The sequence below is a fragment of the Pelodiscus sinensis genome, chromosome 27 (assembly GCF_052426305.1).
Source record: "Pelodiscus sinensis isolate ZL-2025 chromosome 27, ASM5242630v1, whole genome shotgun sequence".
Taxonomy (NCBI): Eukaryota; Metazoa; Chordata; order Testudines; family Trionychidae; genus Pelodiscus; species Pelodiscus sinensis.
The window spans coordinates 1,766,188-1,789,985 of record NC_143078.1 but is presented as its reverse complement, the minus strand read 5'-3'; the positions used below and the strand labels follow the sequence as shown (position 1 = coordinate 1,789,985).

At 47.2% G+C, this 23,798-nt stretch overlaps 1 protein-coding gene across 6 annotated transcripts in view; it reads right to left on the bottom strand.

The window, feature by feature from the left end:
• Positions 1 to 23,770, bottom strand: part of PHTF1 (putative homeodomain transcription factor 1) — a 44,560-nt gene extending 20,790 nt beyond the window's left edge. For 5 of the 6 annotated variants that reach the window (XM_075910282.2, XM_075910280.1, XM_075910283.2 and 2 more), the window contains exons 1-11: positions 23,642 to 23,770; positions 22,895 to 22,970; positions 21,620 to 21,676; positions 17,633 to 17,702; positions 15,643 to 15,801; positions 8,162 to 8,321; positions 7,264 to 7,404; positions 5,550 to 5,709; positions 4,544 to 4,717; positions 4,382 to 4,459; positions 2,425 to 2,634 (exon numbers count right to left, since the gene is read on the bottom strand). In XM_075910282.2, the coding sequence (XP_075766397.1) occupies positions 2,425 to 2,634; positions 4,382 to 4,459; positions 4,544 to 4,717; positions 5,550 to 5,709; positions 7,264 to 7,404; positions 8,162 to 8,321; positions 15,643 to 15,801; positions 17,633 to 17,702; positions 21,620 to 21,676; positions 22,895 to 22,970; positions 23,642 to 23,754 (1,398 nt within the window). In that variant the 5' untranslated portion in view covers positions 23,755 to 23,770. Of the gene's footprint in view, positions 1 to 2,424; positions 2,635 to 4,381; positions 4,460 to 4,543; positions 4,718 to 5,549; positions 5,710 to 7,263; positions 7,405 to 8,161; positions 8,322 to 15,642; positions 15,802 to 17,632; positions 17,703 to 21,619; positions 21,677 to 22,894; positions 22,971 to 23,343; positions 23,405 to 23,641 lie in introns of those variants that run through there. The other variant, XM_075910284.2, reaches the window with a different exon arrangement.
• Between the last annotated feature and the right edge of the window lie 28 nt (positions 23,771 to 23,798).

The window sequence follows — 23,798 nt, the reverse complement described above, 5'->3', positions numbered from 1 at the left end:
TGTATCAGCCTGTTTGCCACCTCACGGTTTACCCCTTTTTCCAGATCATTCAGGAATACGTTGCAAAGCGCTGGACTCAGAACAGATTCCTGGGGGAACTATTTCTCTCTCTATTCTGAAAATTGACAATTTATTTTTACTTTTTATTTCCTTTTAACCAGATAGTGATCCATGAGTGAACATTCCCTCTTATGCCATGGCAGCTTACTTTGCTTAAGAGCCCTTGGTAAGGGGCCTTGTCAAAAGGTTTCTGTGAGTCCCAAGAACACTATCCACCTACCTGCTTGTTGACCCCTCAAAGAATTCCTCTAGGCTGGTAATGCATCGATTTTTCCCTTACAAAAACATTTACTTTTTCCCAACAAATTATGTCCATCTATGTCTGATAAATCTGATAGTTTCAACCAAGTTGCCTGGTATGGAAGTTAGGCTTACTGGCCTGTAACTGGAGCCTTTCAAAAAATTGCCATCCCATTAGCTATTCTCCAGATATCTGGTACAGAAGGGGATTTAAATGGTAAGTTACAAACTGCAGTTGTTAGCTGTGCAGTTTCACATGGGTGTTCATATCCTCTGGTTCGGGTAACTTTGTTTTGTTTATCGTTCTAAAACCTCCCCTAACAGAACCTCAATCTGAGAGAGTTCCCCAGATTTATAACCTAACAAGAATGGCTCATATTTAGGAATTTTCTTCTCCTCCTCTGCCATTAAGACCAATGCAAAAAAGTCATTTAGTCCTCAAGTGCTCCTTTATCAGCTCAAGCAGCCAGTTGCCCCACTGGGTGTTTAGCAGGCTTCCTGCCTATTTTCCACAGTAGGATATCACTTCCACTTTTTAAAGAATGCCTTTTTACCTCTCATTGCTTCTCGTAGTTTACCCAGGGTACCCTTTTTGGTCTTTTTTTAATTTGGGGTATACATTTAAATTGAGCTTCTATTACAAGAGTGGACAAAATATGGCCTGGGAGCTAGACAGAGCTTGCCAAGAGGTGCATCCAGCCCTTGGGTGCAGTGGGAGCTTCCTGCCTGCCCTGCCCCCACATGATGCTCAGAACAGTTCTCTGAACCCTGTGAGCTGGGCAGGAGCTGAGAGGGAAGGAGAGGTTTTGTATGCTGCCCCCACCCCCAGCATAATCTTGCAGTGCCCACTGGCCGGTTTCCAGCCAATGGGAGCTGTCTATTTGCAGGACAGGCAGCACATGAAGTGCTCACAGCATTTAGAAAGGCACAGAGAGCCCCCACCTGCCTGAGGAACCCGCTGGGCAGGGCTGCTGGCTGGGAACAGCCCAGGTAAGTGCCTCTTGGCCAGAGGCTGCCTCTGGCACCCTAACTTCCTACCCAACCTTCTGTCCCCCCACAACCCAAACTCTGCTCCCTTGTTCTTTTACCCATTCGTCCTCCCAGACCCTGCACCCCCTCCTTGAGGTCACAACCTCTGCCCAGGTCTTGCACCCCATCCCCTATTCCCAGTTGTCAATGCCTCCTGCCCTGTGTCACAACCCCCTCACAGACCCTGCACCCCTCCCACACCTGTTCCCCAGGTCAGAATGCCCTTCTGCACCCATTATCTTTTCCTGGACCCTGCACCCCAGTCTTCTGACCCACATCACAACCCCCTCTTCCTCCCAAACACCCTCCCATATCCCGACCCCCTCCATGAAGTTTGCAAGGATTTCACTTTGGACACTATCTTTTAATTTAACTTCCTAATTTGTGTTGTTCCCCTTTCTTAAATTAAATACTACTGTGGTGTTCCCTGCTGGATGTTAAGTTTATGTTGTTGTCACTATTACCAAGCATCCCAGGTATAGTCTCATCTTGGACCAGATCCTGTGTTTCACTTATGACTGAGTCAATAATTGCCTCTGATCTTGTGGATTCCAAGATCAGCTGCTCCAAGAAGCAGTCATATAAGGTGACAAGAAGCTTTCTCTGCATCCCACCCTGAGGTAACATACCCAGTCAATATTATTATTACTGAGGGTTTTTTATGGCTTCTATCTACTTGCACATTTCACAATCACTCTATTAGGTGTAGTAATAGCACCCAAAGCGATAGTACAGGAATACTGAAGACGGAAAAATTAGATTCAACAAGTGAGAAGTTATGATTCATATACATTCTCTTGAACTAGGAGGATATAAATAACAAAACAACAAAGTATCTTCCCATCTAAGTTTTACAGGCTACATTGATGCTTTCACAGCAAGAATTGCTGTAGCTGGGGTCCTGAACTTCCACGCTATTTCCCTCAGGGTACTTTTGCTAACTAGAATCCCAAAGGTCAAGTCTATGCACCAGATCATTCCTGCATCCTATCCAACACTTCCCTCGTTTGTTTTTACATTCTTAGATGGGTACAAGTTATATCGAAAGAAAAATATTTCACGGGTGTCTCATTTATTACAAGTAGTTGAACAGACCTGTTGGAAAACATCCTCTTTCAAGTCCCGTTTACTTCCTTTTACATTCCCTTCCTCGCTGTCACTGGTGTAGGAAGAACGGCACTCTGGCCCATGCAGAAGGTCATCCCAGAGCATATCCTCTGTCTCGGAGTCATGGCGGGTGCTTTCAGAGTCTCTCCGAGATACGCTGCAGCTCCGGGACCCACTGCTAAAACAAGACCTTGATTCCTTTAAAGAAAAAGGAAGTTTTACACAAGTAACTTCTCCATACTGATATATAATAGAATATCTATAGAATACTGAACCTTCAGTCACCAAAAATCAGCTTTCAGTCTTCAAGTTCAGATCACAACCACACGGTCAAGCCAAGCCAACCTCAGAACAGAAAGGACCATTTCTACAAAGGGCTGTGAGTTTGTTGCAAAAACATCAACAAGCTATTAATGTTCTCACCTTCAATTTCATGAAAACTCTGAAGACCAAGAAAATGGAACCAGAATTTATAATACATTAGTAGTTTTGCCTTCATTGTGGGACAGAGTTTAGTGAGCATTTATATAGCTAGAGTCGAGATTTTTCCTGATTTCTTTGAAAAACAGAATTAATTTTTAGAGTGCCTGATGTTTAGTCCAGTGCAATCTTATCCTGCCAACAGCCAAGTCTCTAATGAACAGTGATCAGAGGCCTCTGAGCATATGCGCATATGCTGATGCCAGTAGAATTTCATAAATTGAATAAAAGTTCAAAATTCAGAGCACTGAAAAGAAGTTAAGAGTTTTTGTTAATGGTGTGTCAGGTACAATGCTCTAAAAACTCAGCTATTAGCTGGAGGACACAATTTTCATCTAAGTTTTTCCAACCTGGAAAGACTACATAGTCGGCAGTCGTGGCCTCTCCTGCCTGCTGGTAATGCTGAATTATTATTAGCCAGTTGTCTGAGACACCTGTAGCCTTCCTGTCTTGCAGCAACCACTATGCCTTCCAGACTTCGCAAGCAATAGACAATGGCATCAAATACAAGTGCTTGGCATTGGGAACAAATCTCATACACATCTATTATGATCCACAAGCATGGAGAAGCTCTTAGAATTGAGATTTTTTTGTATCTGACCATAACACAGGACTGTATAAGAGTATTAACAGGGAAATGGATCAGTAGAAAACCAAGGAAGCATTGACTAACAGTCCAGGATTCCTAGTAGGCTGCTTAAAGCTCTAGAATGAAGACTGATCAACACATTTGCTCCTCTGGAACTGTGAGATGCATTTGTGGAACACAGAACCTACTCAAACTGGTCTGAGACTATGAAACTAGCTCCTTGGAGCTAAGGACCATCAAAAAATTCATCACTTTCTGCTCCAACACACAACAGTGGGTATATTTAACAAAAAAGTACCAAAACAAGTCACTGCACATATTTATCCCCATGAGGAAAGGATAAAAGATCTAGTGAACTATAGATACAGATTGAACCTCTGAAATCCAGCAGTCTGGTCTGATAGGACCACAGATATTGCTGGACCAGAGAACCTGGCTGGGAGCAGGGGCACCCAAAGCCAGCAGCAAAGCCCTGGCCGGCAGCAACAGGTCCTATGACCCGGAGCCCCTGCTGGGCCAGTGGCAGCCTAAGCCAGCAGAGCAGAGAGCATAGCCCAGGCCAGGGCTGGGAGTACATCCACATGGCCAGGGCTGGGAGCAGAGCCCAGAGGCTGGGACTGGCACATCAGAGGGACTGACAGCCGTGAGGAGAGTCTTGACCTCTCCTTGTCTGGCAAATTCCCTGGTTCGGGACCACTCACGTCCCGAGAGTGCTGGACCAGGAAGGTCCAGCCTGTAGTTCCATGCTCAATACACTCCTGGAAGGCACGGAGTACTATGGTGATGAGCACCATATAAAAACCCGAAAAGAATAGATGTACCACTCTGTCCCCTTAAATGATGATGCAAAGGTCTCTGGTGTTTTAGAACACTTACCTGACTAAAGGCTGTTGAGTCTAGTTCAGATTCTGCCACACTATCAGACTCTCTGGTACCTTTAATGGCTTGATTGACCTTCCATAAATAAAAAAGAAAAAGTAAATTGAATGCCAGTAACAGTAAGTTTTATGGAATTTTACAAAGACCCAACAGGACTACCTGCAAAACTGACTGGTCTGAAGAAATAAGAGGTCTCCTATTCTTGCCTTCATAGCTATTGTCGCTGGATGCCCCTTCTACACTTCTGCGTAACAAAATCCTCTGTGCCATGGCTTCCGTGTCCTCCTCACTTGACAGCTCATCAGAAATGGTGCCAATCTGTGTGCAACCATCCTGAAAGAAAAGCAGCCAATTAAATAAACTAGAAAGTGGGGCTAATAAAACTAAGCAGATCTGTATCAAGCAGGAGTACTGTGGTTAGCAACAGTGTGTATCCTAGATACTAATTGCAATACAACTACATGCACAAGTATAACAAGGAGTCAAAGAATCACAAGTTCTGCAACTTATGGGCCAGCTGTGGAAAGCAGCGGAGAAACCATCCAATCTCTCCAGCAGCTAAAGGAGATAATTCCTGATTCTCCCCAAAGCTTGGTGCCTTAAAGGCCAGCAACATCCACACGTCTTTGTGTAACCTGGGCACACAAGACATGACTAGTTTGTTATGAAAGCTGTGCACCCATTAGCCCTCCTGAATACCTCCTTCAGGAATTAGACACTTTGGGAACAATGCTGTCTGCATCACATGTTCTTGTCTAAGTGACTCACACCAGTCCCAAAGCCTTAATTTTAATGCTTGCACAAATGAAAGACTGATTTTTTTTTAAGTTTACGTCCAAAAATTCCATCAGGTGAATCTGAATTATCTTCCAACAGAATAAAAATGAACTGAATTGTTTGCAAGGTAGATTTTTACATGGGAGAATTTTGAATGTCGATAATCGACCAACCTTTGAATTGAAGATCAGCCAAATAAATATGCATTTCAGTACAGAGGCCTGCTTTACTCTTCCCATGGGTTTCTGTGTTAATCGCGTTTGTGTTCTATTGTAAACTCTATTGAGTTTATATTTACATCTGACATTAAGGTGCTAGCGCCTAGCCAGTCATATGACTGAAGAATAAATGCAGAGAGGTATTTTGTAATAAGCACTCAAAATCTTACCTGATGACTTTTTGGCCCATCTGAAAGTGTCTCTTTCTCTTTGAAATGCAACAGCCTATATTCAGATCTGGGCAGTCCATGCTTGGTGTCACTATAGACAGAGCTCACACCACCTTCAGTTTCAGTCCCTTTATCTGCTACCAATTTCACCCTCCTTAACCTAGGGAATCAAAATGCAACAGAATAGTTCTGACTTCAGAGCAAAGCTCTTGACAGGAAAATGTCAACTTACTTTCACTTGCCTGCCTGGCGCAGCATTAAATGATAGCTGAAAAGCTACAGAATTCTTTCTATTACAGGCACTTCACGACCCTGCTTTATAGGAAACATAAAGCTCTCCCATTTTCAAATGCCAGCTCTTTTGTTATCCAGCCCAGTGTCCTAAAGATTCTAAACCTAGGGGAAAGGCAGGATTCAGGAGTAATTCATTTAAAATGTAATTAAAGGAGAAAGTTTTAGATACATTTCAAATAGTGACAAAAATCATAGATTGAGAACAGGAAGGGAACTCGAGAGGTAACCAAGGCCAGCCCCCTGCACTCATGGGAGGGCCAAGCACCCATCTCGATCATCCCTGACAGCTCTCCCTGCTGGAGATTCCACAACCTCCCTAGATAATTTATTCCAGTACTTAACTACTCGGATATTTAGCAAGTTTTTCCTAATGTACAAACTAAGCCTCTGTTACTACAATTTAAGTCCACTGCTTCTTTTCCTATCATCAGATGTGAAGGAGAATAGTTTGTCTCCCTCCTCCTCCTTGTAACAACTGTTCAGGTACTTAAACTTATGTCCCCCCTCAGTCTTCTTTTCCAGACAAAAGTATCCCTATTCTTTCAATTTTCCCTCATAGGTCATGTTTTCTATACCTTTAATAATTTTCATTGCTCTTCTCTAAACTTTTTCCAGTTAGTCCACATCTTTCCTGAAATGAGGCACCCAGAACAGGCCACAATACTCCAAGTTTGGCCTAATTAAATAGCATGGAGTAAACTAGAATTACTTCTCACTTACAATCCTCTTGCAATATGTCCCAAAATGAGATTGTTACACTGCTGACTTATATTTTGCTTGAAGTCCATTATGACCCCCAGATGCCTTTCCACTGTATTCCTTCCTAAGTAATCATTTCTCATTTTATATTTGTGCAACTAATTGTTCCTTACTAAGTGGACTTTTTTGCATTTGTTTCTATTGAATTTCCTCCTACCCTAGATGATGAGGTCAACAATCAGCCAAGTTTAAGTGTATGGCTAAATGAGCTATTCAGTGGGAAGAGGAGATAGAAGGTACTAACCTAAATAGTGCATCCTCCTTTTCCCTGTTTTTTATTATGTCTTAACCTCATCAACACTTAAAAGAATTTAACAAAAAGGGTAAATGAACTCTGAACTGACCAAAGCAACGTAACTAAACATGGGACCTATAGGGGAGTTGGGTACATATGCTTAGGAGGATCACTCAGACTAGAGAATCCCTAGCACTGTCTGCAATTGTGTGCCTAAAATAAGGTACCAAGCATATGGACTCCTGATAAAAAAAAGACTTCCTCCAACAGCACTACTTGGATTTTGCTAGAGAACAGCGGTAACTTATGCAGTTTGGGGATGTGTGACTGGTACTTAAATATTCTGTTTAATTTTCAGAATGCTCAGCTGCTCATACACTACCATTACAAACAAACACTCACACCCTCCAGGTGCAGCATACACACCTCCTGCGGAAGAACATGCCAAAGAAATTGTTGATAAAGGATGTAGGTTCCAAACTCTTGTCTCCTTTATTGGCTTTGTCAGAGGAAGACCAGCTGCCACCATCTCTGCTCCCATCACTACCCACAGGTTTGCGTAACTTTCTATTTAAAAATTGTGTGGGGAGAGAATTAAGTTGCAACAAAGCATCTTTTAACACCCTAAAAACAAATCCAAACATTACTCAGATACTGGGATCAATCTCACTCAACATGCACAGGTAACTTTTACTAGTATCAGCAGGAATCATGTATGTGTCCTCAGGGAAGAATACATACTGGAACCACCATGTGGGGGAAACAGTCTTTTATGTGGAAATATACTAAAGGTAGTAGTTACCACCTCTCTGCAGGAAAGATGCACTGAGAGAGACATTGGGCAGTTTTAAATTAAAAAAAAAAAGCTGCAATGTCTCCTATGCAGCAAAAAAACAAAAAAGAATCTAATTTCTCAGAATCATGTCACCCTTTGCCCCCTCTGAAGAAACTTCTCAGTTAATGTCAACTTAAGACAAAAATCAAACTCCCAAGGCCATAAATGTGGTCATCTTTGAGGAGCGCACACCAATGGCCACAAAAAAAGAAATGGGACTATCGAGGTTCCATTAGAAGAACAGTCTAATGGAGAGAATGAATCATGGCCAGACTTCTTGAGTGTCAACAGCTCGAGAAAACTGTGAAAGAAGGTGTGTTATTCACTACCAACCATATGGTATACGTCATATCCCTGCATTTTACAGTCACACAATATATTTACTTTAAACAGCAGCAAACAGGACCTTTATCAGGTGACATAATACAGTATCATATTACTCCAATTCCTACAAATGTACACAGCTACCACTCCACTCTTACATCTCACCTCCTTTTCCTGCTGCTTCCATTGGCTCCTTGGGGTTTGTTGATCTGAGTGGACACGATCTGACAGTGAACAGTTCCCATCAGTAGCATAAGGCACATTGGTCCAATGATTTCACTTGCACTCACAACAGGTATCATGAAATACAACACAAGTGCTGTAACTGAAAAGGAAAAATAGTATCAAATGCAAAGGTTACACTGGGAAACCCCTATGTAAGGGCAGAAAGAGGCATATGTCAGTTTTTATTTGTCACAATGATTCATTTTGTTCACTTTAAATTATTTTGCAGATACTATTTCCGCCCTCATCTTATGTGGTCCTGGTACTGCTTCTCTGAAATTCCTTCTTGCTTCACAATGGGATTTGTAAGTACATTAAAACAAAGAACAGGACCATGAAAGAGAGAAAAAAAAGTGTGCAAAAATTATTTTGCTCTGCCAGAATGTTCTCTGAGAACCATTCACAATCTTCAGAGGATACAATTTCAGACCACTTCAAGAAATGACCATTACAGAAGGTGGACCAACACACAGCGGAGGGAGGATAGACATCACCTTCACTAACCATTTCTGCCAAAGCAGAGTCAGATAAGCAACTCATCCACAGAACAGATCCAGCATGAGATGTGGTAAAGTAAATTTCTTTCACCTTGTGCCCTCCTTTCTAGCCTAGAAAATCATCTCAAAAGAAGGTGAGGGGAATCCAACCCCAGCATGAAGAACCAGATAATCAAATATTCTTGGAACTTCATGGAAAAATCCATGGGAACCCAGACACCAGTAGAGAGAAACTAATTAAGTTTTTAGACTTCAAGGCCAAAAGGGACCATTATGACCATCTAATCTAGTGATTTTCAAAGTACGGATTGCAACACAGTCACCTTGCTGTAAATCAGTGGTCTCCAACCTTTTTATGCCTAAGATCACTTTTTAAATGTCAGAAAGAGTCACGATCTACCCCATCCTTTCCCCAAATCCCACCCCTTCCTTGAAGCCCCGCCTTCTCTGTTCTCCTCCTCACCATCACTTGCAATCTGCAGCCCTTATACACTCTCGGGGTATGGCTACACTGCCGCTTTTTTAAAAATCTTTCTGTAAGAAGAGGTTTTTCCAACATTTGGCCCATCTAGACTGGGCCAAATGTTGGAAAACCCCCTTCTTTCAGAAGCCCCCTTATTCCTACTGGAACAAGGAATACAGGGGTTGCCGAAAGAGCATGTTTGCTCTTCCACTAAAAAAAAAAAAAAAGCATAAGAACAAACAAGTGCTTGGACACGGAAGAGTTTTTCCGGGATACCTCTGGTACCCTCACTGGGTTGAGACAGGAGGTGCAGGCTCTGGGGTGGGAACGAGGGATTTGGATGTGGGAACAGGTGAGAGCTGCAAACTCTGGGAGGGAATTTGGATGAAGGAGGATGTGGAGAAGGGGATCCTGGCTCGTGGAGAGATGGGGTGCTGAGCAAGCCACAGGCGTGTGGATGTGAAGATACAGGAGTTTGTGCTGGGTGTGTGAGGGACTCAGAACAGGGAGGTTGGGAGTATGATGGGCTCAGGATACAGATTTGCGGTGTGTGGATGGTACAGGAGTGTTGTGGCAGAAGACTGAGGATGTGGGGCTCAGGACAGGGGGTTCCAGTGTATGATGGGCTCAGATTTGGGTGGGGGGAGGGGGGAAGGATGTACAGGAGTGTTATGATGCTGCGACCAGATGTGGGCTTGATGGCCAGGCTTCATTTTTAAATATGTCAAACATGCAAAATTTCAGCATTGTCTTTATTTATGAGAGGGTGGGGAACCTGTTTGAGTCAGGGGTCACTGACCCACAGAATAGTCAGTTGGGGCCACACAAGTGAGATGCAAAAAAACAACCCATCCAAAATCCCACAAGCCTCATTAATGTGGGCCCAACTGTGCTGGTGAAGGCAGGGTAATGGTGGGTGCTGGGGCAGAAAATAGGGTGCTGGGCAAGGTGCCAGTAGGTGCTAGGTCAGGGTGCCAGTGGGTGTTGGGGTAGGGTACCAGGAGTCCCCTGGCGCCCGGGACTCCTACATCTCCCCTCCCCCCACTCTACCACATAGGAAGGCAGCAGGAGAAGGAAGTCCCTGGTGCACGCCTACTTCCAGGACTCCTACTCCCTCTCGCATGCAGAAAGGCAGCACGTGCCTCCTCCCATGCTGCTTGGGGGTGGGGAGGAATGGGGGGGCCCCTAATGCCTCACGATCAACTTGTTGACCGCTCCCAATCAACCAGTTGATCACGATTGATGGGTTGGTGACCATGGCTGTAGAGCAGTGTTTCCCAATTTTATTTGGCCAAGGAACCCTTTTCAGAATTTCAAGGAACCCCTAGGTTTGTCAAGGAAAAAAAAAGAGGGGGGGGCCGGAGGAGAGAGGGACCCACCAATTCATGAAAATCACATTCCTTCCCTGCCCCCCAACCTCCCTTCCGTGAGGCCTCATCTGCTCTGTTCCCCTGCTCTCCATCACTTGCTATCCCCAGCCCTTATACCTGTCTCAACCTAGTGAGAGTGAGGTGTGGGGTGGGAATGAGGGATTTGGATGTGGGAAGGGGTGAGAAGTACAAGCTCTGGGAGGGAATTTGGATGCAGGAGAAGGGGCTGTTGGCTTAAGAAGGGGGCTCTAGGCTGGGGTGTGTTGGGCTCAGGTGGAAGGTTGGGGTGCTGAGCAAGCCATAGGCTTGTGGATGTGAGGGTGCAGGAGTTTGGGCGGGATATGTGAGAGACTCAGGGCAAGAAGGTTGTGAGTATGACAGGCTCGGGACACAGATTTGTGATGTGTGGATGGTGGAGGAATGTTGTGGCAGAAGACTGAGGATGTGGGGATGCAGAAGTTTGGGGATGTAAGAGGCTCAGGACAGGGGGTTCCAGTGTATGATAGGCTCAGATTTGGGGTCAGGTGGTGCAGGAGTGTTATGATGCTGCAGTGAAATGGGGGCTTGGTCCCAATGGGGGTCTTGTTGGCCAGGCTTCATTTTTAAATAAATATGTCAAACAAAAGGTTTTAGCATTGTCTTTATATATGAGAGGGGTGAGGAACCTGTTTTGAGTCAAAGGTCACTGACCCATAGAAAAGTCAGTTGGGGCCACACAAGTGAGATGCAAAAAACAAAACAAAAACCCTCCAAAAACCCCCAAGCCTCACTAATGTGGGGGTAGGGGACAGAGTGCTAGTGGGTGCTAGGGCTGGGGAGAGGGTGCTGCTGGGTGGAAGGATGCTGGCTCAGGTGGCAGGGTGCGGGGGCAAGGTGCTGGGGCAGGCAGGTGGCAGGGTGCTGGGGTCAGGGACATAGTCCTGCTGGGCACTAGGGTGACTGGCAGGGTGCTGGGACAAGGAACAGGGTGCTGCTGGGGCCAGGGCGGTGCTGAGTCTCGGGGTGTGAGGCAAGGTGATGGGGCCAGGGTGGTGTTGGGTGCTAGGGTGGATGGCAGGGCTGCCAAGGAGCAGGATAGGGATGGGGTGCAGGATCTGGGAAGGAGGTGGGGGGCAGAAGGGGTCACGGTCTGGGTGGTAGATAGGGTGTAGAAGCAGGCTGGATATAGGGTGTCAGGCCAGGGGGAGGGAGCAGGAGCAGATTAGAGATAGGGTGTCTGGCTACGAGGAAGGGTGCAAGGAGGGGACTTGGGTAGGAGTTGGACCTCCCTGGTCTGGCACCCTCTGGACCTGACTGGTCCCAGATGAGGAATTTTTGGTCCAGGGGAGGTCATTTCAGGGCTCCTGGTTCTCCCCCCCCCATCCCCACTAGGCTTCTTTGCACCTCTATCTCCTGCAACCCAACTGAGCTGCCCACCCCTGCTGGTTCCCTGCACCTCCCCCAAAACCATCCCCCACAATCCAAGGGAGTGCAGCACCAGTTCCCTGCAGCCCCTCACAGCTCAGCTGAGCTGCCCGTCTGTTCTGTATGCCCTCCTACATCCACCTCAGCCCAGCTGAGCCCTGCACTGGTCCCCTGCATGCCTCCCCCACAACTCAGCTGAGCCCCATTTACCTGCACCTCCTCCAAGCCCCCACAAAACTGCTGAGCCAAGAGCCCATTCCCTGCCCCTCCCTCCCCTTGAGTCTAGCCCCCGGTTTCCGGCATCTCCCTCCTCCTGCAGCCAAACTGAGCTCTGAGCCACCCACACCCCCAGCCCAGCCCAGCCCAATTTCCCTGTACCTTCCCCCAAACCATACAGACATGCTGAGCCAGTGCTGATTCCCTGCCTCTGCCTTCCTCCCTCCCTTTGGCTGTGTCTACACTGGCATGATCTTGCGCCAAAGCAGCCGCTCTTGCGCAAAAATTTGCTGCCTGTCTACACTGGCCATGTGTTCTTGCGCAAGTACACTGTCAATCTCATGTATGAAATCAGGGCTTCTTGCGCAAGAACTACGATGCTCCCGCTCAGGAATAAGCCCTTTTGCGCAACTATTCTTGCGGAAGAGGCCAGTGTAGACAGGCAACATGAATTTCGTGCACAAGAAAGCCCTATGGCTAAAATGGCCATCGGCACTTTCTTGGGCAAGAGAGCGTTCACACTGCCATAGATGCTTTTGTGCAAAAGCACAGCTCGCACATTGCAGTGTGGATGTGTTCTTGCACAAGAACTCTTACACAAAATGTTCTTGCACAAGAAACAACCAGTGTAGACATAGCCTAAGAGTTTCCTCACATGAGCAAAATGAATTTTGTGTTGTGCACCAGTACTGAGTTCATGTGGCTTGTGTGGATGTGCCACCCAAGTTATTAATAAATATTTTTAAACCTCTACCTTTTCCCTCTGCTGCCATGTCTCCTCCCCTTGCTCCAACAGCTCCCCTGGTGCCTGCTGCCCCCCCACTCCTCACCCTCCTCTGCTGTCCTGACTCCTGCCCTTCTCACTGTCCTCATCCCTCCTGCAACCTGCCCCCCTCCACCAGCCCTTCTCTCATCCCTGTGCCCACTCATCCAGTAGCCCCACTCTGATCATGTGAGCTACCCCTCTTCATCCCCTCTTCTAACACCTCCCTCTATACACCTGCCCTGCCTCTCTCCTCTGGTGCTGGTCCCTCCCCTGCAGGTGTCTGCCCTTCTGCTTCACCCCAGAATCCCTTGGCACCTGCACCTTCCCTTACCCCTGCACCCTCCTGGTGCCTCCCCCTTTCCTCAGTTCCCCTGCCCCCTTTTTCCCTGATGCCCACCCCTCACCACCCTCTGCCCCCATTCTCTTCATGCCCCTGTGCCCTCACACATGACTTGCTCCATCCCGGCCTTCCTCATTCCCACCCCTTCCTTCAATCCTTCTCCCAGCACCTCCCCTCATCCCTCTAGGCCCCAATGCCCTTACCCTATCCCCTCCCAGCATCACCCTGTCCCCCTCCCACTGACACCTCCCCTCCTGCCTTTTTCCTCATTGTCTGCACTTGGCTCCCTGGCATTTGTCTCTCCTCCACCCCTGTCCCTTTTGGTGCCTTCCCCTTCCTCTCTGCCTCCGCACAAGCACCTTCCTCTCCCAGCCCTTCCCCTTTCCTTCTGCACAAGCCCCCCTTCCCTCCCTCTCCCGTACCTTCTGCCTTCCACTTTGCGGGGCCGGAGTCTGTGCTCTGTCCCCGGACTCTGAACCCGCAACTCAGCCATGCGGCGCAACACAGCGCCCAGCAGGTTTAAAATCCTGGGCCGTGATGTTATGTCACTTCCGGGTGTCTCCCCACTCACTGGTTTGAGCATGCTGCGCAGGGCAGCAACAGCCAGCAAGGGGGAGCTCAGTGAAGGCTGCGCCATGGCAGGGACAGGACCGGGGCAGGGAAGAGACACTCTGGGGGCGGGGTGGGAGGACGCATGGGGGGAGTTGGGACCTGCTCCAGCTCCAAATATTGCTGGAGCATGAGCACCACGAGCCCACACAACTCGCCGCCCATGCCTCTGCTGGCTAGCCGGCTCTCTCTCTCTCTTTTTTCGGAGGGGGCGGGGGAGTGCCGGCTCCTCATGGAACCCCTAGTTTTGCTCCGCGGAACCCCAGGGTTCCCCGGAGCACCAATTGGGAAACACCAGCGGGGATACTAAGGCCAGCTTCCTGCCTCTCCTGGTACTGCAGACTATGCTGTGCTCTAGAAGTAGTCAGCAGCAGGTCCAGCTCCTAGGTGGAAGCAAGTACCCAACTCATGAGAGAAAGCAAAACACATCAAAAAATGAAGCCAATCTCATTTTAAAACAAGCTCCATCCATATTTGCTCGACAACACTTAGCGACAAACCAGGAACCAGCAAAAGGGAGTGTGGAGTCAGAGCTTGGCATGGGGGCAGCCTGTGGAATTGGACTTGCTCCTGGCCACTTCCAGGGTGCAGTGAGATCCACTGAGCCAGGACAGGCAGAAAGCCAGCCTTATCCCACAGCCAGGAGCTGCCGGAGGTAAGTCTGTGCCCCAACAATCCCCTATCCCAGCTCTGAGGGTCCCTCCAGCCTAGAAACCCCTTCTGCACTCTCCACACCTCATCCCTGACCCTATCCTATACTCTGCAGCCCCTGTACCCCACCCCAGGCCCTAGCCCAGAGTCCCCACTACATACTGAACCCCTCTGCCCCGCACCCCCAACCCTAGTCAGAAGATATAATTATGATCGGTCACAGGTATCAATTTTCTTCAACTGGGTCACAAAAAAAAAAATTGAAAACAACTGATCTATTCTGACCTGGTTAACACAGGCCAGAGAATTTCATGCAGTGATTCCTGCATCAGACATACACCTTCTGTTGAGCTAGACCATATCTTGCCTGAACTATAGTGCCAACAGCAGCTTCAACAGAATTACATGTTCATCCTCTCTCACCTAGAGTCTTATATGGAAATGTAAGTACAATATTTATACGCCAATTGATTTATTTTATAATTGTATGGTAAAAGTGAAAAAGTAAGTAACGTATGTATTGGTTTAACTTTAAGCTGATTGTTTGAGGAGAAATATAGGATACAAAAGACAAACCAACCTCCTGAAAGGGGCACAATGGTAATGGAAAAGTTGAGAGTCACTGGATTAAATGACTTGGCCAGTTACTCAAGAAGCACTAGATAAGAATTTAACCCAGATATCTGTCAATTATATAAATCCTAATCCACTGCTTCAACCACAAGACCATCCTTCCTCCCTTTTGCTGAATCAAATGTAGTACAGGAAATCATTTAAATATCCTTATGGACAGGGCTCAAACAACTATACAATCTACTCGCCCATGTGCACCCCGTTCATTTGCGGCACATGCATGCACAATGCGGCTCTTGCACATGCGTAGTACAGGGCTGGCGAGTGGTTTTCGCTGCCGTTTGTCAAGCCCTGCTTATGGTAGATAAGAAGGTGGCACCCCAAGAGCATAAAAAGCTATCCAGTATCTGCAGATAATGCTCAAACAAATACTTCAGGAGTTGCCACTTGCAATGGTAAGGATGCTATCACAGAACAAGTACACTTTCTCATAACGTCAAACAATTTTAGAACAACACACTCTAATGCTTACCTTGCATGAAGTAAAGCACCAGAAGCCACATAAAAATACGCTGGGATGTCACCTGTATCCACCAATGGCTGAATAATGGAAAAAACACGACCCGCACAATTCCCTTCCTCGTGAGTGATGTCCATGGGATTTCAGGTTTGGCTTTGGCAAACGTGGAGCCTTGAAAATGCACAAAAATATATAGGCAGTTAAATGCAAGTTTTACTTAATGCTTTACTTGTAACCAAGGCTAAAATTGTGTCTCCGAATCCATGACCTCCAGAGACCTTAATGATATTTTTATTTCAGATCTGAAGCAGTGGGCTCCCCTGTACTACTGCAGAAGATTTAGTTGCAACTGTAAGTTGTGGGGTCCCCACACCATCCAAAGTTACTGCCAGCAATAGGGGGACCCTGCACTCCCAACCATCATCCACAGGGGAAACTCTGGGGCTCCAGCAGCAGCTGGTGCTGAATCCGCCTTGTAGTAAGATGAGGGCCTGAAACATACGCCCTTGCAAGCCTGGTGTGAGGACTGAATCCTAGGCACAATGGCCAAGACTTTGCTAATATAAAGCAAAACTGAGCTTTGAGCAAGAGACAGGCCTCTGCTCCCAGTACTTGGCATGAAAAGGGTGGATCATGTAAAACACTAATTGGGTGTAGGCACAGGTTGAAATCACATTCCAAAAGGATGGTAACAGCTGGTTAAGCACCTTGGTACCCGCACATTCCTCACAAAAGACAGGACCATACCAACACAGCTTCAGGGCAGGGTCTAATACAGTGGTCCCCAACATTTTGGGGTTGCTGGGGGCGGGGCCGCTCACATGCCACATGCCTGGGGGCGGGGCCAAGCATGCACTGCACGCCTGAGGCCGGCACCAACATGTGCCACGACCCTGGGCAGGGGCCGCCCAGGCGCCCGGGCCTGGCACCTGCTGCACGCCTGGGGGCGGGGTCAGCCCAGAATGCTCCGCGGGCGCACATAAATAGCCCAGTGGGCACCATGGCCAGTAGGACAGCATGATGGACAGAGATGTTTTGATTGAAGCATCAGGAGCAAGGCAATGGGTGATATGTAGGTCACGTTGGAGGGTGGCAACCTGATGTATCAGAAATTGCGTATAATTTGTCTGTATCTGTGTATAAAGCTTTGTCTTGGAGGGGGCTCTCTCTCTCTAACCTGGGGGGCAGTGGGACCCTCCCACTTACTGAGCTAGTCCATTGTCAGGAGATGCATATGCATAGTGGTTCGACACAGTGAATCACAGTAAGTCAACACAACACCCAGGAGGAGCACACATATGTTATCATTGTACAGAGCAAGTAACTGAACAGTTATCCTTGTACAGAGCAAGAGACAGGTCAGTGACTTCTGACAACTACACTCCTCCCTCTCCATTATATACATTTTTAATATAAATTAGGGACAGGTTCCATGAATTTGTGGTTATTGCCTGTGACTTTAAATAGACACTAAATAGAACTCATCTTACTTGCAATTTCTTCCTTAGCTAATGCAAAATTCCTCTAAAATGCAGTATAATTTGAAATTGGAAAACATCCACATTTCAGTCACTCACCAGAAGTGTCAAGTTCATGAGTTTGGGTCAAAGGAACCCTTTCCCCTCCTCTTAGTCATTTTCAAATACCTCTATCTTAAGTGGAATATCAACCCAAACTACAAGCCTGCAATCACCCTTTACTCCTCCCTTCAAAGGCATTCTCTACAACTTCAGCCCTTAGCTGACCATGCAGTGGTGCCAGCAAGCCTGCAGTCCCTCCGCCAGATAACACTCTGGGCTGTGTCTCCTCCAATCTAAATTGTAGCACTGCTGACCTGTAATCTAAACAATCCTTTCAGAAACCAGACAGTGGTATTAAATTATGTCAGACAAAGGAAAAAGGTAAAATATTCCTCATACACTTTCTCTCTTATGCAGTACTGGGATGTCACATTTAACCTTGGGGCATTTGACAGAACTTCTATTATTCAAAGGATACCCACCTCTGATTAAGTCAACATCTATCAGGTCAGGCTGTATGTGGCCCTTTTTTTTGGGTTTGTTTTTGAAGCCCTGCACATTTTGAAAAACAAAAGATTATTAGTTTTTGTTGTGAACAGAAAAGACTGCCTGCATTTCCTTTTTTCTGTTTTCTCCAAAAACCATGATACTCTCTAGCTCTAAGATCAGGAACATCATTCAGTATTGCTAATACTCTTCTGGAGATAAATTTATTAGTCAGAGCCTATTTATTTAATTGAGCTTTTACTTAATATTTATTTTTAAAACAAGAACTGCACCCTGTAGGAACCACAGTTAGAGCCACTACTTCAATTTCCTGTGGATAATGAGGAAAGAGACCAGTGTTCCTGATTGGTGAGATGACTCCCAGCTCATCTTAAAAGAGGACACCTGGGCCCTAGAAAGGGGAGAGATGACAAATCAGTACAGGAAGCTTCATGAGACCAAGTGGAAAGACTTGAGCTCAGATGGTATCTGCAACAGGACTACTGGTAAGGAATAACCAAAGTGGGGAACCCCTAACAAGTGGAAGTCTTGGGCAAAGGGGAAGATACAAACTCAGGGTTGTAGTAGAAGGATCAATTGGTAGTAATTTACAGTGACCTCATTTTTTGTTAAAGGGTATAAAAATAAACTCTAAACTACTGCTAATACCTATCTGACCAAGTTGGAGTTGACCAATATGGATCTAAACAGCCCTGGGTTTAGCCAGTTGTATCTTGATCAAATACCTATAAAAGTTTTATTACTGTTCATAAGTAGTACATTGCTTATTTAAGGCATATTTAGAGAAACAGCATTAAAAGTAACAAAATGTCTCATCTGTGGAAGTGGGTTTTGCCTACAAAAGTTCATGATACTATCTATATATTTGTTAGTCTCTGAGGGTATGATAGGCGCTACACTAGCGCTCCGCTAGTTCGAACTTAATTGGAACTAGCTGAGCGCTTAGTTTGAACTAGGTAAACCTCATTGTATGAGGACTAAGCCTAGTTCGAACTTACTAGTTCGAATTAAGGGCTATGTAGCCCCTTAATTCGAACTAGTAGGAGTCTAGCCCTCCCCAGCTTTCCCTGGTGGCCACTCTGGCCAACACCAGGGAAACTCTATTGCCCCCCTCCCGGCCCCAGACCCCTTAAAGGGGCACGGGCTGGCTACGGTGCCTGTGCCAGGTGCAAGCCTGCCAGCACCCAGCCAGCAGACCCTGTACCTTGCACAGCTCAAGCCAGGCACCCGATGCCCCCCAGCCCTCCCCCTCTTCCCAGGATCAGGCTGGCAGCTCCCGGGAGCTTACCCAGGACCACAAGAGGCGGGCACCCACCTGGTCCAGTGAGGACATCGTGGACCGCGTCCACGACCTCCGCACTAGGCACAGGAAAGCGGTCGTCTAGGGCAGGAGAGCTGCCAAGCTGGCCACCCAGGAGCAGGTTTGCATAAAAATCAAGGTGGTCCACTGAGACCACCGACCCTGAGCCCTGAGCTTAGAATGGCTGTACTGGGTCAGACCAAAGGTCCATCTAGCCCAGTAGCCTGTCTGCCGACAGCAGCCAACCCTAGGGACCCTGGAGGGGATGGACCGAAGACAGTGACCAAGCCATTTGTCTTGTGCCATCCCTCTCCAGCCTTCCACAAACTTCGGGCAGGGACACCACTCCTACCCCCTGGCTAATACCACTCCATGGAACCAACCTCCATGAATTGATCTAACTTCTCTTTAAACTCTGTTCTAGTTCTAGCCTTCACAGCCTCCTGCAGCAAGGAGTTCCACAGGTTGACTATTTGCTTTGTGAAGAAGAACTTTCTGTTACTAGTTTGAAGCCTGCTACCCATTCCTTTCCTTTGGTGTCCTCTAGTCCTTCTATTAGGGGAACTAATGGAGAACTTTTCTGTATGCACCCTCTCCACCCCACTCGTGCTTTTATAGACATCTATCATATCCCCCCTCCATCTCCTCTTTTCTAAGCTGAAAAGTCCCAGTCTCTTTAGCCTCTCTTCATATGGGACCTGTTCCAAACCCATCATTGTAGTTGCCCTCCCTTCTCCCGCCCTCTCTCTTCCCCTCTCCTGCCTCCTTTTCCCAGTCTCCCCCAGTTTTGTTCAATAAAGACAGATTCTATTTTTGAACACCATTGTCCTTTATTTTGTACATCAGGAAGCGGGGCTAGGGAGGGGTAAGTGGAAGGAGGTGAGGGAGGAATGGGGTACGAGCCCCCGATGGGGAGGACTGGGCTGGCTCTGCAGGCTTCTGGGGGTGGAACCTCTCCTGCAGCCCCCCCTAATTGCTCCCTCTCCCCAGATGGCAGCCTGCGGCAAGTGCAGCCGGTCCACTTAGGAAGGAACAATCAGTTCCATACAGACAAGATGGAAAGCGACTGTCTAGGAAGGAGCATGGCGGAAAGGGATCTAAGGGTCATAGTGGACCACAAGTTGAATATGAGTCAACAGTGTGATGCTGCTGCAAAAAAAGCAAATATGATTCTAGGTTGTATCAACAGGTGTGTTGTAAGCAAAACTCGTGAAGTCATTCTGCCGCTCTACTCTGCACTAGTTAGGCCTCAGCTGGAGTACTGTGTCCAGTTCTGGGCGCCACATTTCAAAAAAGATGTGGAAATATTGGAAAGGGTACAGAGAAGAGCGACAAGAATGATTAACGGTCTAGAGAACATGACCTATGAAGCCAGGCTTCATGAACTGGGCTTGTTTAGTTTGGAAAAAAGAAGAGTAAGGGGGGACATGATAGCGGTTTTCAAATATCTAAAAGGGTGTCACAAGGAGGAAGGAGAAAATGTGTTCCTCTTGGTTTCTGAGGACAGGATAAGGAGTAATGGGGCTTAAAGTGCAGCAAGGGAGGTTTAGATTGGACATGAGGAAAAAATTCCTAACTGTCAGGGTGGTCAAATATTGGAATAAATTGCCAAGGGAGGTTGTGGAATCTCCCTCTCTGGAGATAGTTAAGAACAGGTTAGATAGACATCTGTCAGGGATGGTATAGACAGAGCTTGGTCCTGCCTTGAGGGCGGGGGGCTGGACTCGATGACCTCTAGTCCTATGATTCTATGATGGCCGAGTGCTGTGATGTGCCCAGTGTGGGTACTGTGGGCAATCCAAGCCAGGACTGCTTTGCAAGCGGGGCACCCCTGAGAACTGTCTGTCCGGGATGGGGGGTCGGGTCCCTTTAAGCACAGCCCTCAGCTAGCCTGAGACAGCAGCTCCACGCTCTAAGTCCTCATCTGATGCCCTGCCGGCACTGCTTCCGGCCATCCTTAACCCCGGTTCAGGGTCCACTCTGTGTGGACATGCTAGTTCGAATTAGCAAAACGCTAATTTGAACTAGTTTTTTAGTCTGGATGCGTTAGTTCGAATTAGCTTAGTTCGAATTGACTAATTCGAACTAAGTTAGTTCGAATTAGCGCTGTAGTGTAAACATACCCTAAGGTACTACAGGACTATTTTTTTTTTAAAGTTACAGACTAACACAGCTACCCTTCTGAGACAGGATAAATACTAGATAAACAAAGAAGTCCTGTGGCACCTTATAGACTAACAGATTTATTGGAGCATAAGCTTTCGTGGGCAAAGATATTAGTCACGATGCAAGAATAAATACTAGTTAGCTTTTGGACTTAAACTTATGGTTAAATTCAAATTGTAGTACCACGTGTAAACACCACCACCAGTCACCACTAGTTGTTTAGGAATATCTGAAAATAAATGACCAGTTCTCCAGGGCACGGACTAACTCTTTGCACTTGATCTGTACAATATCTACCAAATAGTAAAAGTTCAGATTGAGAGAAAAAAATCAGACAAATTGTACTGTCCAGTGAATATCTATGGTATGTAATGCTTTTCACTGTGTAGGCTCCCAGGTTCTGCATTAAGCAGAATTGGTGTACCACGTCACAGGGAATCAATAAATGGCATGGGACAAACAGCAAATTAAAAGAAAATATAAATAAAAATATTACCTTCATCTCAGTCTGTTCTATAGACTTTTCCCATATCTGTTGGTCATAGGCTCCAATCTGAGAAAACAAATTTTCTTTGTGACAAAATTCTTTAATTTACTACAAATCAAAACAGGGTGGATAAAATATGATTCAACAAAAGTGATTTATTTAGGACAGCCCATGTTAAGACCTAAAGTTACCATACTATTACTAAAATCAACTGAATTTTAAAAATGTTACTCAGTGCATATTTCCTACCATTTTATTTAAAAGTCAAAACACTGAACTGCTGAAAGTCACTGGCTAACTAGTGAAAGTGCTAAACCAGCTTTTGACAGCAGAAGACTCTTCTGCAGCCAGAAATCAAGGAAATTATTTCTTTATTTCAGTTTAATGACTTGATTAATTCATTCAAAGTAAAAAACAAAACAAAACAAAAAACACCTGGGAGCTGAAAACCAGTAAGGCTTATATTCCTCTTCCAATCTATTAATGAATGCTGGTATGGGAAGATGATATACCAGTTATGAAATCCTGAACTACAGGGTGACTAGAAACAAACACTAACTCAAGTTACAAATTCAAAATGTTTTAACTTTTTAAAAAATATATCAGATACCTACAGCAAGTTTAAGGTAGTTTTAGTTAAACAATTTAAATGTTTGTATATTTTAAATGAATTAATCTCTGCTCAAACAGAGCTTGACAGTAAACACCATTAAAACAAATCTGATATAGCTTACATTTACCTATGTTTATAAGAGCCTAAATAAACATGTATAAATGTAGCCAATCCTCCTGGTTTGCAGAGAGAAGCACCAAATATAGTATATATTATTTAAAATTTAGTAAAGAAAGGTCAATTCTAAATTAACTAAAATTAATTGTTTTTCAATTGTTGCCCAAATCAGGGTTTCCTGCTTGAAGGAAATGGTGATTAAACTAATTTGCTGGCTTACATTAAAGCAATATCAATAACGCAGGCCAAAATAAACCAAGACTGTAGACAACTATCCCCAGAAAGCAACAAAATAAATATTTTTAAAATCCGTGGACTGAACCTTTTAAGAGCAGGGGAGGGGAGCTGAAATATTTAAAATATAAACAAAAATAGCTTGACAGCAACGCTCTGTGTTGTTAAGCACAGAGCATGGTCTCAGCAGCCACAGGGGCCAGGTACCGTGCCCCAGTGAAGCCTGGCGTAGGGGAGTGGGTGTCAGTGACTGGGGCCAGCCTCAGGTAGTACAGGGCGAAGCAGTGGTTTGCAAGCTGCAGGGTGGCCCCGGCACTGACCTTCTTCTGGTACCAGGCGATGGCATCCCTGCCCCGCACAGCCATTGGGCTCCTCAGCCCCCACCCGGCCAGCGACCTACAAGGAAGGGAATGAGGCTCAGACCACCGCGAGCGCCCAAAGGGGCCTCCCACGGCCAAGAGCTGGGTCCACTGGGGCCAACAGCCTCGCCCACCCCCAAGAAACCCAGCGAGCCCCCCCAACCCCTCCTCCCAGCCAGCCCCACTCCTAACCCACCTATGCCATGCCCCAATCCCAACGAATTCCTCCAACCAGCCCCCCATTACCTGCCCCGCCCCTCCCCAACTAACCCCGCCCCCTTCCCCCCGAGCCCAGCCCCCAAACTCCTAATCCCAACCAGCCCCGCCCCTCCCCCGCATCCTCCAAACAGCCCCCACAGCCGCGTCCCCCAGTAACCGCCCCCGCCAGGCCCAACTCGGCCCGGCCTTACCCCGCGGGCCGCTCCGGCCTCCCCCCCACGCGCTGCCGGCCGCGCTCCCGCTGTCCCCGCCGGCCCTACTGTTACCATGGCAACAGCAGCCGGCGGAGCCAGGCGCGCACGAGCCGAATCGCGGAAATGGCGCTCGACTGCCTCTGCCTCGCTCCGCTCGGTCCCCTCCGCTGAGGGCGCGCTCAGTCCCCGCGCCGGAGGGGGCGCGCGCAGAGCCCAGCAGCCGACCGCCGCGCGCAGCTCGCCTCCCTAGAACGTTGCCCCCCTCCCGGCGGGCCGAGGCGCCTGCCCCACTCACCTGAGGGGCGGGCGGGAGCCCCGGGCGGGGCGGCCACAGCGCCCAGCACCATCGCCCCGGGCCGCGGCGCCGCAGTGGCTCGGCCCCGCCCCGGGCGCGGGCCACGCCCCCATGACGGGGTCTCGGGGCCCGCAGAGCGCGGGGCTGCGCGCGCTCC